Source organism: Cyprinodon tularosa, unplaced genomic scaffold, assembly GCF_016077235.1.
Source record: "Cyprinodon tularosa strain WSP-4 unplaced genomic scaffold, ASM1607723v1 ctg11, whole genome shotgun sequence".
NCBI lineage: Eukaryota > Metazoa > Chordata > Actinopteri > Cyprinodontiformes > Cyprinodontidae > Cyprinodon > Cyprinodon tularosa.
Window position 1 is genome coordinate 455,013 of NW_024037893.1, and position 14,481 is coordinate 469,493.

General features: G+C 40.4%; 1 protein-coding gene across 1 annotated transcript; it reads left to right on the plus strand.

Annotated features, from left to right (window-relative positions):
- Positions 1-157: 157 nt before the first annotated feature.
- On the plus strand, positions 158-11,967 carry LOC119789684 (cytochrome b-c1 complex subunit 1, mitochondrial). Its single transcript, XM_038294718.1, has 13 exons — positions 158-314; positions 3,119-3,259; positions 3,364-3,450; positions 6,441-6,570; positions 6,737-6,935; positions 7,148-7,227; positions 7,295-7,410; positions 8,028-8,171; positions 10,345-10,505; positions 10,597-10,682; positions 11,162-11,250; positions 11,348-11,423; positions 11,497-11,967. Exons 1-13 carry the CDS (start codon positions 252-254, stop codon positions 11,559-11,561), a joined length of 1,437 nt encoding a protein of 478 aa, XP_038150646.1. The 5' UTR covers positions 158-251; the 3' UTR covers positions 11,562-11,967.
- Positions 11,968-14,481: the final 2,514 nt, after the last annotated feature.

Genomic DNA, 14,481 nt, shown 5'->3' on the forward strand with positions numbered 1-14,481 from the left:
TGCGAAGCTATTTTAGGAGCGGCCCGAGGAACGATTCAAAAGAAAAAAGGAAAGTATAAGAGAAAAATTGTACCATGGTGGACAAAGGAATGTGATTTGGCAATTAAATCTAGAAATAAAGCTTTTAGGCCGTTAACGCTCAATACCATTCACGTACCGCGTGGCGGCAGTAACAGTCATTAACAGTAGTCCTGGCAGTAACAGGAGATCGAAGAAGAAGCAGTTGCCTTCCTCTCTCACCGGGTGTGGAAATGGCGGCGTCCGTTTGCCGAGTCGGGAGCACCTTCGGGCGAGTCCTCGCTAAAACCCGGAGTGTGAGTATGGTTAAGAGTTGATTAAGTTTTAATTGAGGAAGATCTTCGCTTTTGATGAATAAATGTTTTGTTAGTATGAGGTATAAGGGTAGACCTGCGCAGCGTTCTTGCTAGCTGTGCTCATTTGCTAACCGGTTAGCACATTTTAGCTTGCAATGAAGGTCAATTACCAATATTGATCTGCTTTAGTTTTAACTTTCTATTAATGGGAGCTGAAATATTTATACAAATTAAGTACCAGTGTTCTTTGTCTGATATCCTCTAAAAAGCCTTTTTTTTGTAACATGTTCCATTTGTCCTACCCTGTCCTCAGACCTTTCTGGCTAGCAGCGTTAGCATAATGACTTGTGACAGGCAGAATATAGCTGTCTGCTCTGTATTGTTGTTTATGCTATGAACCTATTGAATTAAGCGTTTATTTTTACTTGACGATGAAATCAGTTCGTGTTTGCATTTGGGACAAACAGAGAAGATCCTACCTGTAATTCATTGTTACATTTTGTTTGTAAAAAGTAATGAAAGTGTGTCACCTTTTTAGATGACCGATCGGCTGGTCTCAAAACGCATAACTCGCGGTCTAGATTAAAAATTACTAACGGGTTTATCAGATTGAAAACTATGATACATATCTAATTGTAACTTTCCATATACCAGATGCATCCAGCATTTTTGAGGAGGCTCACTGACTGGTGGAGCTTAAACAATGATGTGCGGTCCATTGTTGTTCCTTTACCTGAATCATTTTGCGTGCAATTTGTTTTCTGACCATTATTCTCATGGAGGAGACTGTAGACCAGGGATGTCAAACTGGTACCAGAAAGGGCTGTGTGGCTGCAGGATTTCTTTCCAACCAAAAAATAGAACATCCGACTCCAGCCACCTCATCAAGTCATCATGTTCAGATTGGACTCACTTAATGATATGACTGGAGTCTGGTGTGCTATTCTTTGGTTGGAAAGAAAACCTGCGATCAAACGGGCCTTTCTGGAACCACTTTGACATCCCTGCTGCATACAAAGGGGTGTTACTTTATCTAGGGTGACCAGATTTGGGTTTCTGAAAAGGAGGACTTTTTTGGGGGGGGGGGGGTTCTGGGCCGATGACTGGACCGAACCAGGCATTCAAACCGAGCCGGGCTGGTCCCGATCCAGAGCCAGCCGGGGACGGAGTGACTGAACCCGATGGTATGCTTCCCCACAAAAATATGCAAAGGCTTCAAATGGAATAAAAATGAGTGTGCCTCATCAGGCTAAAGAAGTTGAACTATCTGACATAGATTTAGAGTCAGTGTGTCACATGACCTGGAAGCTATTGCAGAAATATCAAATTTTTTGATTATAAATCTTAAAAAAAAGAAATGCTTAAAATTGAATAAAAATGAGTGTGTCTCATCAGGCTAATTTAGTAAAACAATTTCACGTATTTGAGTCAGTAGGTCACATGACCTGGAAGGTATTGAAGAAAAGTCCCAACTTTGTCTTTAAAAATATCTTGAAAATTGAAAATAGCTTAAAATTGCATAAAAGCAAGTGTGCCTTACATATGTTATCTATTTGCATGATTTTATATTAGGTTGATCTTAGCCATTTATAAGATAAGGAATTTATTGATCAGAAATCAGAAATACTTTAATAATCCCAGAGGGAAATTACTTTTGTTACACGCTCTAGTTACAGTTTTACATGATATATACACACATCCAACTATACAATATAATAAAGATAAAAAATAAGAATAAAAAGAGATAAAATATATATACACATATAGCTCTTCTATATATATATCTGTACGTATATCCATGTATATGTAAAAACCTAAATCCAAATAGAGTGAAAAGTCCAATTAAAGTGAATAAATCCAAGTAAGGTGATACGTGGCGTGCAAAAGTAGTGCATAAATGTCAATTACAGAGGGGGGGGGGCTGAATCACCTGATTTGTTTCTCAAGAGTGCTTGGTTCAAAGATTTGTGGACGGTCCCTAACTGCACCACCTCGTGTGGGAGAGGGGAGCAGCTGAGAGACTCTGGCCGACATCGGAGTCCCTCAGTCGGATCAACCGTTTTCTAGATCCAGCTGACTCCGCGGATCTTGAATATCCAATATGCAACTTCACCGCGGTGCTGACAGCTCGGTTCTGCTGCACTTTAGTCAACCAAAATCCCGGACGATTTTGAAATCTCTCCGCCCTTTTTTTTTAATGTATGACAAGTAGGACATGTCCGGGAAAAAGAGGATGTCTTGTCACCCTAGCTTTAGTTTTTTAACTTGTACTTAAGTGCTTGTTTTTAGAGGTCAAACTATTTGTTGTATTGATTGTCTTCACCTTTGAAGATTTTTTCCATTACTAGATGTAAACTTCACATCAGTCTTAAAGCATAAACGTTCCATGTGACAGTGTTTAGGATTTGCTACTGCTGTGAAGGAAAGCTTGGGCGCCCAGGCTGCAAAGTAAGAAATAAGGGCTATTGATACCACTAGTCCAGTCAGTTGATTTTTGGTGGATTTATGACTTTCAACACTAACATTGTGTATGTTTAGGTAGTTTTAGGGTTTCTTTATCTTAAGAAAATCCAGCGTGTTTTTTTTTTTTTTTTCTTCATTAAAATAAACTTGAGCTTTGCACTTAACTGGAGAAAATAATATTCTGAAACCAGTAAAACCTAAAGAAAACTTGTTTTGGAGGAAGGAATGGAACAGCAGTAGAATTAACCCAATTGGTGATTGAAGCCCAAACTGTAGCTGTAGACTTAAATGATAGATAAACAAGGTACTTACATTTTTCTTTTTTCTCTTGCATCCTTTAGCCTATCCTGCTGTCTTTGAGGCGTGGACAGGCTTCAGTCAGCTATGCTCAAAGCCTTGCAGGAGTCCCTGAAACCCAACTGACTGCCCTTGACAATGGTTTGAGGGTTGCATCTGAAGATACTGGACATGCAACTTGCACGGTAAGAGCATGTCGATTTTCCTTTTTCTTCTTCCACTATACTCTGTCCTAACTTAAAAGTACACCATAGACTTGCTGAGCACTGAAAAATCTTACCTTTGACAGGTTGGACTCTGGATCAGTGCTGGCAGTCGTTATGAGAGCGAGAAGAACAATGGAGCAGGCTTTTTCCTGGAGCATGTGGCTTTTAAGGTAATGACCCAGTGTTTAAAATGCTCTTAAAATAACTTCTAGCCAGGTGTGGTGAAATATATTTTAGTTGCATTTTGATGGACGGCATGTATTATTATTATTCATTAAAATAACATTTGACAGCACTGAAGCTGCTGTTTTTTCCCCATGAGGGTACAACCTGTCATTTAGTTGTGAATCAAAGGGGGTTACAGGATTAGGGAATTCCTTTATCAATACTATTATTTAAATTGGAGATAAACAGACCAGAACTTTATAATCAGTAAAAAAATGAAAACAATAATTTTCGCTGCAATCACAGAGTACGGGACTGGCCGTTATTGCCCAACTATAGTAACACCTCACTCCTGACATCTTCTGGCAGTGACGCACAGTGCGGTAAGCCTAGGGACATTCTGCCCGCTTTACAAGCAAAATCAGAGGAAACTACTAAACACATCTGCAATCAACAACAATTATTTTAGATTTCCAGAGGACCTTACCATTGAAATTCGTAGGAGCTATAGTTAAACTGACAATGCCCACGTACATAGCAGTTGGATGTTGTAATACATCGTGTATAAGTGGGAAAAAAAAAAAATTATTTAATCTTTCGGATTCATGATCCACGGGTTCATCGTTGGATTGCCAACTTGAAGAGGGAGGATTTGCCATCAAATTTCTGGTCAGAGGAAAAAAAAAACATGTAATATGTAACCAACATTTCGAAGAAGAATGTTTTCAAGATGACTTGGATAATAGCGCGTTGTGACAAGCACCAGATACAACATTTGTACTTGCTCAACAGCCGATGCCGCACTGTGACCTCACAAACCAGTAGGGGGCAGTAGTGTTCTTAGACAAACATGGATGTCTGCGGTAAAGCACATTTAAATTAAATTAGTCTTAATTAAAAACATTTATTGAACAGTATGTGATCATTTTATATTTAAAGTTCTTTCAGAAGTTTGAATTCTGAATATGACTGGATTTTTCCTTTACAACAGTGTTCCATTGCTGACCTGTGGACCATGCTGGCTGGCCAAATCCACTTTCTGTTTATTATAGCAAGGCCTGCCTTAAACATATATCAACCTGACATTTTGCATTGCCTGCTCTATTCGCTCCGATTGGACAAAAAGTGTCTAATTGGCATTTTATAGTTTTAACACTTTAAAGGTTCACTCAAAATTTGCTTGAGAATTAGAAGAAGGCATGCCTACTTTCAGCCTGAATGAACCACAGCCAGGTTTGGGTAGGTTGTATAAAATAATCTCATTTGGAATAATTTCCAAAGCTTCTGTGCTTGTTCTGGCTTTGTATTAAAATCCTTTACTGCTTTTTCTTTTTTCTTTAGCTAAGTGAAATTTCTCACTAAATATCGTTTTTCGCATTATTTCTAAGGTTTAGTTTATTCAATGATTAGAAAAAAATATCAGATTTGATATTAATCTGCAAATTGTACAGCTGTGATTACCAGCTGATATCTGGATAAATCCCTTGTTATTTCAGAAGTATCGTACTCCATATATTGGCTTAGAGCGGCATGTTGTTCGTTTCTAGTTGTCCTGGGCCCAGGGTAGGGGGACCCAAAATAATACATTTTGTAAAAGTATTATTTTTTAAAGATTTTAGCAAGGAAATTGGAGCTTTATTCTTAAGTTTCATAAAAGTGTTTCCATTATTACTCTTTCGATTATCCACTGCAGTATTGGGAAGTACCCCCACCAGCCATTCCTTCTAACTGGTTATGCTGCTGACACAGTTTCTCTGAAGTTTGTCAAGCTGCTTCACATAAGGCTGGAGGTGGAGACGGAAAATACAGAACCTTCCCCTGTGTAATCGGTCAGGCTGCACCTTATTACTTTAACATGAAGGATGCAGCGACTTCCACCTGAAGAAGCTGCCTCAAGCTGCAGGAACAGCTTTAGATCGAACAGAACTTTAGATCGCCCTCACCTGCAAAAGCCTGATAAGGAGTTTATAGCTTGCAAGCACTCTGATGGAGAAAACAACATAGCGGTTTTTGTAAAGGTTTTGTTCCCTGTCTTTGCAAGATGAAGTTATACTTGACACCACAACAATGGATATTGTTTAGAGATAGAAATGTTTTGAATTTGACTGACGTGACTACATGGCGCATCCACTGCCATGGAAGCCAATAAATTGACAATCTGTATAGCCATAACTGCTTAAAAAGGATTTTCACCAGAACATTTTGTTGTCCAATTTGACAATTTGGCACAAGTGTAAAAAAAAACAAAAAAAAAAACATCTATAATTGGGATCGGGATCAAATGCGACTGGAGCAGGTATGTAAAGCCAATTGTGCTGCATATTTCATAAAATAAAAACTGGAAAATTCTCTTTTTGTAAATATAAACATTTAAATGTTACCTGAGATGCTTGCATTAAATAAATATATTTAATTACTTATTAATTCTGTCCCAGGCCCAGCCAAGGCTGTCAGCTGGCCTGAGTACACCTGTCACTAGGATGCATCCGCCAAGAAACTCTCTGATATTTTGCATTTCATTATTAAATTCATGAAGAAATATGGAGCAGCCTCAAAGCAAAATAAAGGTTTTAACAGTGTGGGATCATTTTGATTCTTATATTCGAATTGACTTTTAGTTTACTGTACTTATGTTGTAATTCTTTTTAAAATGCTATTCTGCAAGCATCCTTACTCACATGTTCACCTCAAGTTTCATATTATGTCATATGTTCACATTATTTATTGGCTGCATCTTAAAATGTAAAAAATATTTTTATATAAATGAAAATATTAAATAACATTGCTTAAAATATGTGTAAATGCCAAATGGGCTGCATGTAGGGATTTTAGAGGCCAGCAGGTGTCAGTATTGACTTGCACAGTATCAATACATTTTGGCAATGTGTTGGAATGCTTCATTGCGCCTCAACAACCCATCGGTACTGCTACAATACAACAAATGATGCTCATTTTTGGTGCACTGATTTCTCAATCAAGCTATCTTTCCCTTCAGGGAACAAAGAAGCACCCCCAAACTGCCCTGGAACAGCAGGTGGAGGCTATGGGTGCTCACCTGAGTGCCTACACCTCCAGGGAGCATACTGCTTATTACATGAAGACCCTTTCCAAAGACTTGCCTAAAGGTGAGCAAACAAAGTGGCTGTATCAATGATATCCTTAAAGTAATCAGATTTTAAAGCGATTCAGAATTTCAAGTCATGAGTACTCTGCTCATATTAAATTGCAATGAGTTTGACTCTGTCGCATAACTCCATTTTCCTTTGTTTCTCACTGCAAACTGAACTCCAGCTGTGGAGTTGTTGTCGGATGTGGTGCAGAGCTGCTCGCTGAACGAGGCAGAAATCGAGCAGCAGAGGAACGTGGTGCTGCGTGAGCTGGAGGAGGTGGAAGGCAACCTGCAGGAAGTCTGTCTGGACCTGCTGCATGCCACAGCCTACCAGGGCACACCGCTTGGACAGAGTGTGTTGGGGCCCTCCAGCAGTGCCAGGTAGGAGGGAATGGAGACTAACATTACTCTGTCTGTGTCAAATATTACTTTCACTACCAGAACAGCCAGGCTGAATCTGCTCCATTTCTAATGATACAGTTTGTGCTTCCAAAAGTAGCTCCTTAGTGGGGCTGCTGCAGCATTATTTACTGTAATGTAAAGCTAACATGGCTGCTAAAACTAATGCTGGTCCTTGTACTCATTGTTGGCAGGAATCTGACCCGTCAGGACTTGGTGGATTACATCAACAGCCATTATAAAGCTCCCCGCATGGTGCTGGCTGCTGCAGGAGGTGAGTCGTCAGCTTCCTTAAGAGGCAGGGGTGATTAGGGCTGGAATAAAATCTGCTCTGTCTGCAGGTGTGAATCATGAGGAGTTGGTGGGTTTGGCCAAGTCTCATTTTAGTGGAGTTTCTTTCGAGTATGAGGGAGATGCTGTCCCTGTTTTGTCCCCCTGCCGGTTCACTGGTAGCGAGGTGAGACATGGGTTTTTCTTTTTTTCTTCTTTGACTCAAACATTACTTAGTCCTTTTCAGTTTAAATATGATTATTAGATGATTGACTAGCTTCTGCTACAGAGATATGATTTGCATTTTTTTTTCTGTAGTTAAACGCCAATTATTTACCCTATTTGTTTATTTAGGTTTAACGTAATGTTCGACCAGTATGTTTCATCTGGTTGGAATAATATGTTGGAATGGGTCTGACCTGGTTCACTAAAGTGGCAGCTAAAGCTGCAGCAGCCAAAGTTTTCAAATTGATGGATGTGTTTCAAAAAACAAAAACAAAAAAAAAACACTGCCAGCAGATGGCGGCAATGGACAACAAAGAGTTTTCATTCTCAAAAATGACTGATTAAACACTATCAGGATTAACACTTCATTTGAAAAGAAAATGAATTTGATTTTATTAAAACATTTGACTGGGTATCATTAAGAACGTCAGGGGGTGTGAATACTTTAGCTCGGCACTATACTTGACCAGATGGCATTTCTCAACATATTTTCTTTCATTTGAAATGATGTTCAGTTTTTTTGCCACGTTGTCTACTTATGATTTACAGTTTCAGTAAAATCCCTGACTTCCTTTTCAGATCCGTATGCGAGATGATGCTCTGCCTCTGGCACACATTGCCATTGCTGTGGAGGGTGCTAGTGTTTCCAGTCCAGACATCGTGCCCCTCATGGTGGCCAATGCAATCATTGGCAGCTATGACCTTACATACGGTGGTGGAAAGGTGAGTTAAAGTAGGCTGTTTTCCCTTTAGTTTATTCAGCTTTTGGGTAGACTGAAGAGAGTAGAAACTGTGATGTTTATTGTCTTGGTGGTAAAACAAACAAAAAAATCCCCTTTAAGCTTTGCCCACTTGGGACTCTCCATGTCTTGAGTGGCCATTATGGAGGGGTAAAGCATAAATCTCCCTATAAACCTGAGTTAGGGGTCTTCCCCTTGCCTTCTGACCTGTCGGGAGAAACATGGTTAATTAATTCGATTAATTAATGTTTTTAAAAGTCCACGATTTTTAGACTTTTGCATTTTTTTACTTGCGTGTTTGCTTTCACCACCTATTTCTGCCTGATATCATACTGCACTGTTTACTCGTGTCATGGCCTCTGCCCCGTCTGAAGAGTTGGTACTGAGAAAAGGAGCTCATGGTTCGTCAATTATTTGGAGGTGGTTCGGCTTTACCAAGGCCGATGTTGGGGAGACTACAGTAGTGTGGAAGGTTTGTCAAAATACTATCAAAAGCAAGACTAGCAGCACAGCTAAGTTGTTTTGGGATCTCTGACAGAGGTACCCCACAGAATAGGAGCAGCGCTAGTAGCTTTGGGATTGTAGCGTCGGTAGCACGGGCAAACACAAACAAAATCAAGACAAGAAAAAACAACAAACCCTGGCCGCCTTAATTTTTTAAAGCGGTGCCATACAACAAGTGTAGTGTGTGGTGGAAGCAGATGGCCGACACTGTAGCTGTTCATATAAGGAATGACATGGTGCCCTTTCACACCGTAGAAAAGCATGGCTTTAGCTGCACACGCTAAGTGTGTGATCCAAAATATGACCCACCAAGTCGCAGATACTTTGCAGAGGTTGTGCTACCAAAACTGTAGAACGAAACACTATAAACACTCTGTGATAAGTTAGACTGCTTTGTTTTTTGTAACTACTGCAGAGCTTTGGTCCAGTCGATCTCTTCAGCCGTACATGAGTTTAATTGTTTATTATATCGACGTGAACTGGGCTCTCAGCAGCTGCTGTTTACAAACCACCTACTTCCCAGGAGATAAATACAAGTTATTGACTGTGTCATGGATTTAGGGTGTTTGACCCACATGCAGACACAGACGGGGAAACAAGGAGCAGTTTAAGATGTTTATTAGACTACACATAAATAAGTGTTCAGGGTTCTGCAGGAGGAAAGAGGAAACTGAATAAGACTAGAAAAAGCTAAAGAAACCTGCCCTGTTGCTGCTCCACGGATAACCTATCCGGGGAGGGTGAGTGGAGGAAAGGGTTCTGTAACTCACAGCTTTCCGATGGCAGGAGGTGTCTGAGTGACAGGTGGGACTTAGGCGGGGGCCCAAGCAGCACCGCAGTGGAGGCAGGTCTGAGGAGCAGCTGAAGGAACCAGAGTGAATCCAGGAAAGGGGTCTGTTGTAGCACTGAGGCGGCTCGAGGGGAATGACAGAGCTGATTCAGAGACCAGTCCTCAGAGCACGTAGACAGGCAGGTGAACAGTCCAGAGATCAACGAACTGAGGGAGACGGGTTAGAATCAGGAATCCAAAGCATCAGGTACAGAGATCTGTCTTCAGGACAGAGGCCTAGGCGTACCACAGCGGTTTAACACTCTGGTGTCCTTCAGCTGACTGAACGCTCCGCTTAAGCTCAGCTAAGCAGCCTCAACGAGCCGCAGATGTAGGGCCACGCCCACCTGTAACCAACAACTACCTGGGGAAGAGAATAAATGGAGAACAGAAAACAGAACCCTGACAGACTGTTTAATAAATTATATACTTAGAAATATAGCATATAGGTTTACATTTTTTACTGATTAAAAAATCTGTACAATTATTGCTGGATGAACATTTGTGTTACTTGAACAAGATTAGTTAACTTTTTTTTTTACACAATACGTTTATTGTTGGCTAAATATTTACGTTGGGCAATATATTTTTGAATAAAGTAAACCTATTTTAAAATACATGCATGTATTTTTTAATACTTCAATTAAAATCGTAATCGTCTAAGATGACTTAAAAAAATTAGATTTTATTTTTTAAGCCATATCTAGCCCTACGGTGAAAAGAACATGTCAACCTGGGAGTTTTCCTGTTCCAATCACCAGATTCCCTGGTACCTCTTAATGAAGATATTTAACGATAGATGTTCTCTTCCCGCCATCTTTAGCACCTGAGCAGCCGTCTGGCTCGCCTGGCAGTGGAGGACAAACTGTGCCACAGCTTCCAGGCCTTCCACTCTGCCTACAGCGACACTGGCCTGCTTGGCATCTACTTCGTGAGTGACAAGCACAACATTGATGACATGATGCACTGGACCCAGAACGCCTGGTGAGAGTTGATAGTCCCACTTTGAATAAAACTACCCTATTGGTTTTAGGTTTGTTCTTAATGGAATTCCTTCACGTTTGTGTCATTGCAGGATGAACCTTTGCACCACAGTCACAGAGAGTGATGTTACTAGAGCCCAAAACGCTCTGAAGGCCACCTTGATTGGACAGCTCAACGGTACATTGTCCCTCTATAACAGTGGTGTTTATGGTCTAGACTCCAATGTTTCTCACTCCTATGTTATGTTTTGTCTTTTGAAACCTATACTTGTATTGCATCCTTATAACTCTGAAATCCCACATCCTCCGCAACTGCCCCACTCCACTCCAGACTGCTTGCGCAAAGCAAGGCCTACAGCCGCCGCTGTTCCTCCCATCTTGCTCTGCTCCGACTTCCTCAGAGCTCTAGGAGAGCAAACCAGCTCTTCTCATCCTTTTCCTGTTTTGTGCGATTGTAATTCTGGATCTAGACCTGGCTGGAGTGGAGCAAAAAATAGCTGTCCTCCATATTTTGGCAGTGCAGAGGAGTAGCGGTGGATGTGAAACAGTTCTCATGGATTAACATGATAGACAAGTACTCTGCACGACGTACGTTGGTGGAGTGGAGACTGGGGATGTGGAATCTGGGCGTGAGCTAACATCTACTTAATCTTGTAGGAACAACGCCAATTTGTGATGACATCGGCAGACACATTCTGAACTACGGACGGCGTATTCCTCTGGCAGAGTGGAACGCCAGGATTGATGTAAGTCAATAGGATCAAACGGCTTGGAGCTTGCTTCCACAGCACGCTGCTGTGCCTTATTTCAAATCAGCTTTTCCTTACTCCTCTCTTCTTTCAGGCTGTAACTCCTAGGATGGTGCGTGACATCTGCTCCAAATACATCTATGATAAGTGTCCTGCAGTAGCAGCTGTCGGTGAGTTCTTACTCTGTACCGTCAGAGCGGTACCACTGTGGGCTCTCTAATGTCTCCTTCTTGTTTCCACCAGGTCCTATTGAGCAGCTGCCCGACTACAACAGAATGCGAAGTGCAATGTACTGGCTCAGATTTTAGGCAAAGAAACTGTGTTGTTCAGTTTGTCCTCTTCCCCTTGGCCTAGCTATTCTTCTATCCCTGCAAATGTTAACACAATCCACCCCTGTCTTCTCTCCCTTTTTATTTTTTTTTATCCCACCCCCCTCTGACTAGTCACCCATGAGGGATGCCGCAAGTCTGTCCATAAAATATACTCTGTATATTAATTGTATACTCATCATCTGAAACCTTGTTGTAGAGAAAATTGCAATGATTACAGAGTTGGTTTCATGATAATTACCTAAAATAATTCAGCAAAAAAAAAAAATCAATGTCAGATGGAGCAACAAGAGTATATTTATACAGACCGTATACATTGTTTTATGTCCATTATTGTACATACCAGAAGCTGTCATTCAGACGGAAATAAAAACGGTGAAACTTTTCTGAGTCGTTTTATGTCCAAAGTGTGGTTAAGGGGCCATTTACAGCCCTTAGAGGGATTGTTTTTTTTTTCTTTTTTTTTTTTTCAGTCTTCAACACAATTTAATGGAATAGATTATGTTTGGCACTCATGATTTTATAGATTCACTATTTGGTGGATAATCTGGCAAAAAAATGGATGTAGATGTTTTATTCTTCCACAAACATAAGTGATGGTAAAATGTGTAGTTTCATGTTTTGGCATAGATTTTAAGGCTCAGTCTGTACCCAGAACTGCCTTAATAATTGGTCAACCAGACTTTTTTTTTTTTTTTTTTTTCATTAACCAAACTATAAAGACATTTGTTTCAGGTTTATATTGCCTGTTTTAAGTTTGTTCAACAGGTGAAAGTAGATTTTGTTTTTATAAAAAAAAAAAAAAAAAACTCGCCTCCACTGCCAGGAGAGCCTAAAGACACAGATAAAGGCGTTGTAAAGGTAATTTAAGGTTTTCATGTCTGCAGTTGGAAGGAGATTTCTATAATTTATCAAATTAAAGATTATTTATTGCATAAAGAATGAAAGTTTTCAGTTTGACAAAAGCTAAGGGTTTGGGTGCATCATATCTGCTGTGAAGAGAGGTGGACAGGATGCAGCTAGATGGACATTTGGAGATGGAAGGTTGGTGATTTGCAGATCAATGGAAACTAAAGATGGAGACTGATGTGGAGGATATGCAGGTCAAATACAAGTCTCTTAATCTTGCTATCAAAGCCTTATTTCAATTTGAAGCTGCAGGAGGACATTACGGTCACCCTGTAAATGTAGATTGTTATGTAACACTAGTGGGTTGAGGTTATAAAGGCCACAGGTGGAGGCTGAAGGTGTTTTTTGGATGCTAGTTGTGGTTGATGGGTAGTCTAGACAACTGTCAACACGTTGCTGAACTCTACAAGACAAAGAAAAGCCACTGAAAAACTTTAGTGAGACAAATTTGGACAAAAAAAAAAAAACAATCCATTTGTGTTGCATAATGGACCTCATATAAGGAGTCTGTAAGAAGGTGGAGGAGGTGATGGGTTTTTATCCTGGATAGTGAAGGTCTCAGTGACGAGCTGGCAGGACCAGGGTGCTGCTATGCTATTGGTGAAGCAGGTTAGTGGAGAGATGGTGGTTTGGATCAGAGCTGAAGAACTTTTCTGCAGCCAGGAAGCAGAAGCAGGATCACTGACAGATCATGGCATAATTTTCACATCCTGCTGAGAGAAAAACATTTTCCTACTAACCAGTGAACATTGAGCTGTGTTAAGCCTTCAAGGAAGTTTAGTCTCAAAGCCTGTAGAGAGCGCTGATTCAGATGTACAGCACACATCCTCTCCTGACTGAGGTTGATTTAGACTCTGCTTGTGTCCAAGAGGTGATTTCTACACACTGGCCCCTTCCACTCTAACTCATAGCCATCTTGACCACCTTCAGACCTACTCTAATATTCTGCCTCTTACCCACCTTCTCCATCCTTTCCTCCAGCGGTCAACTCAGCTCCAGGATGATGTCATGTCTTGGTTGTACACAGACTGATGCCCAACTAGAACTGCTCAGGGTGTTTGAGGCTCCCAGACTTCTAACAAAGTGGGATGTTTCCAGATGTCCTCCCAGGTGACCTTTTGTTCACATCAGGGGGCACCATTTTGCTGCATTGCCTTGATTCTGCTCCAGCTTTTTCATTCTCCAAACCCACCTAAGGTCATGTTCATGCAAAGCTGCATCGAAGCCCTCTGTTAGATCCCTGATAAGGTGCCTCAATATGTCTTGGCACGAATGCATCAATGCAGTTGTTGGTCAGATATTCCATATCTACCCTGACTCTATCCTGTGCATGTGTCTTGTCTTGTCCATTTATGGATAAAATGTGTGAATATTGAGACTTTTTTTTTAGCTACTGACCATGCAGAAAAAAAAAATTAATAGTTTAACTTTGTTTACAAATCCAGAGGACACATAAGGTGGTCTTTTATCAGCATTAAGAAAAATATGATTTTTTTTTTCAGCTTGTAAACATTTGAAAAACAGACTTCTATTTTTGATTTAACCTCACATTTCCAGTTTTAGATGATAATGAAGCATCAATGCCTATTTGCAGAAAGAATTCAGCTTCTAAACTGGCCTCCCTGCAATCCTGGTCATTGTGTAATGAATAAAAATGAAGCAATAGTGGCTTTAAATGGTTCATTGTCTAGAATCTTAAATAAGTTGAAATACTTTTAGATCACTAGGATATTTTTTTTAATTTTACTTTTGGATTGGAGAGTTCTGTGAAGGTGTGTACACAATCTAGATATGCATAAAAAGGTTTATTTACCTCAGTTGAAGCGGCTTTAATCCAAATAAGACACAGCATGCTCTCCTTCCTCCTTTGCTCTGTTGGGCTGCTATGCTAAAGCACACAAAAAAAAGAAAAAACATGATTTATTCTGTTTAATACACGAATTTGTCATATATAGTATATGAGTCTGCAGGTTGCCTGAGGTTGTTGGGA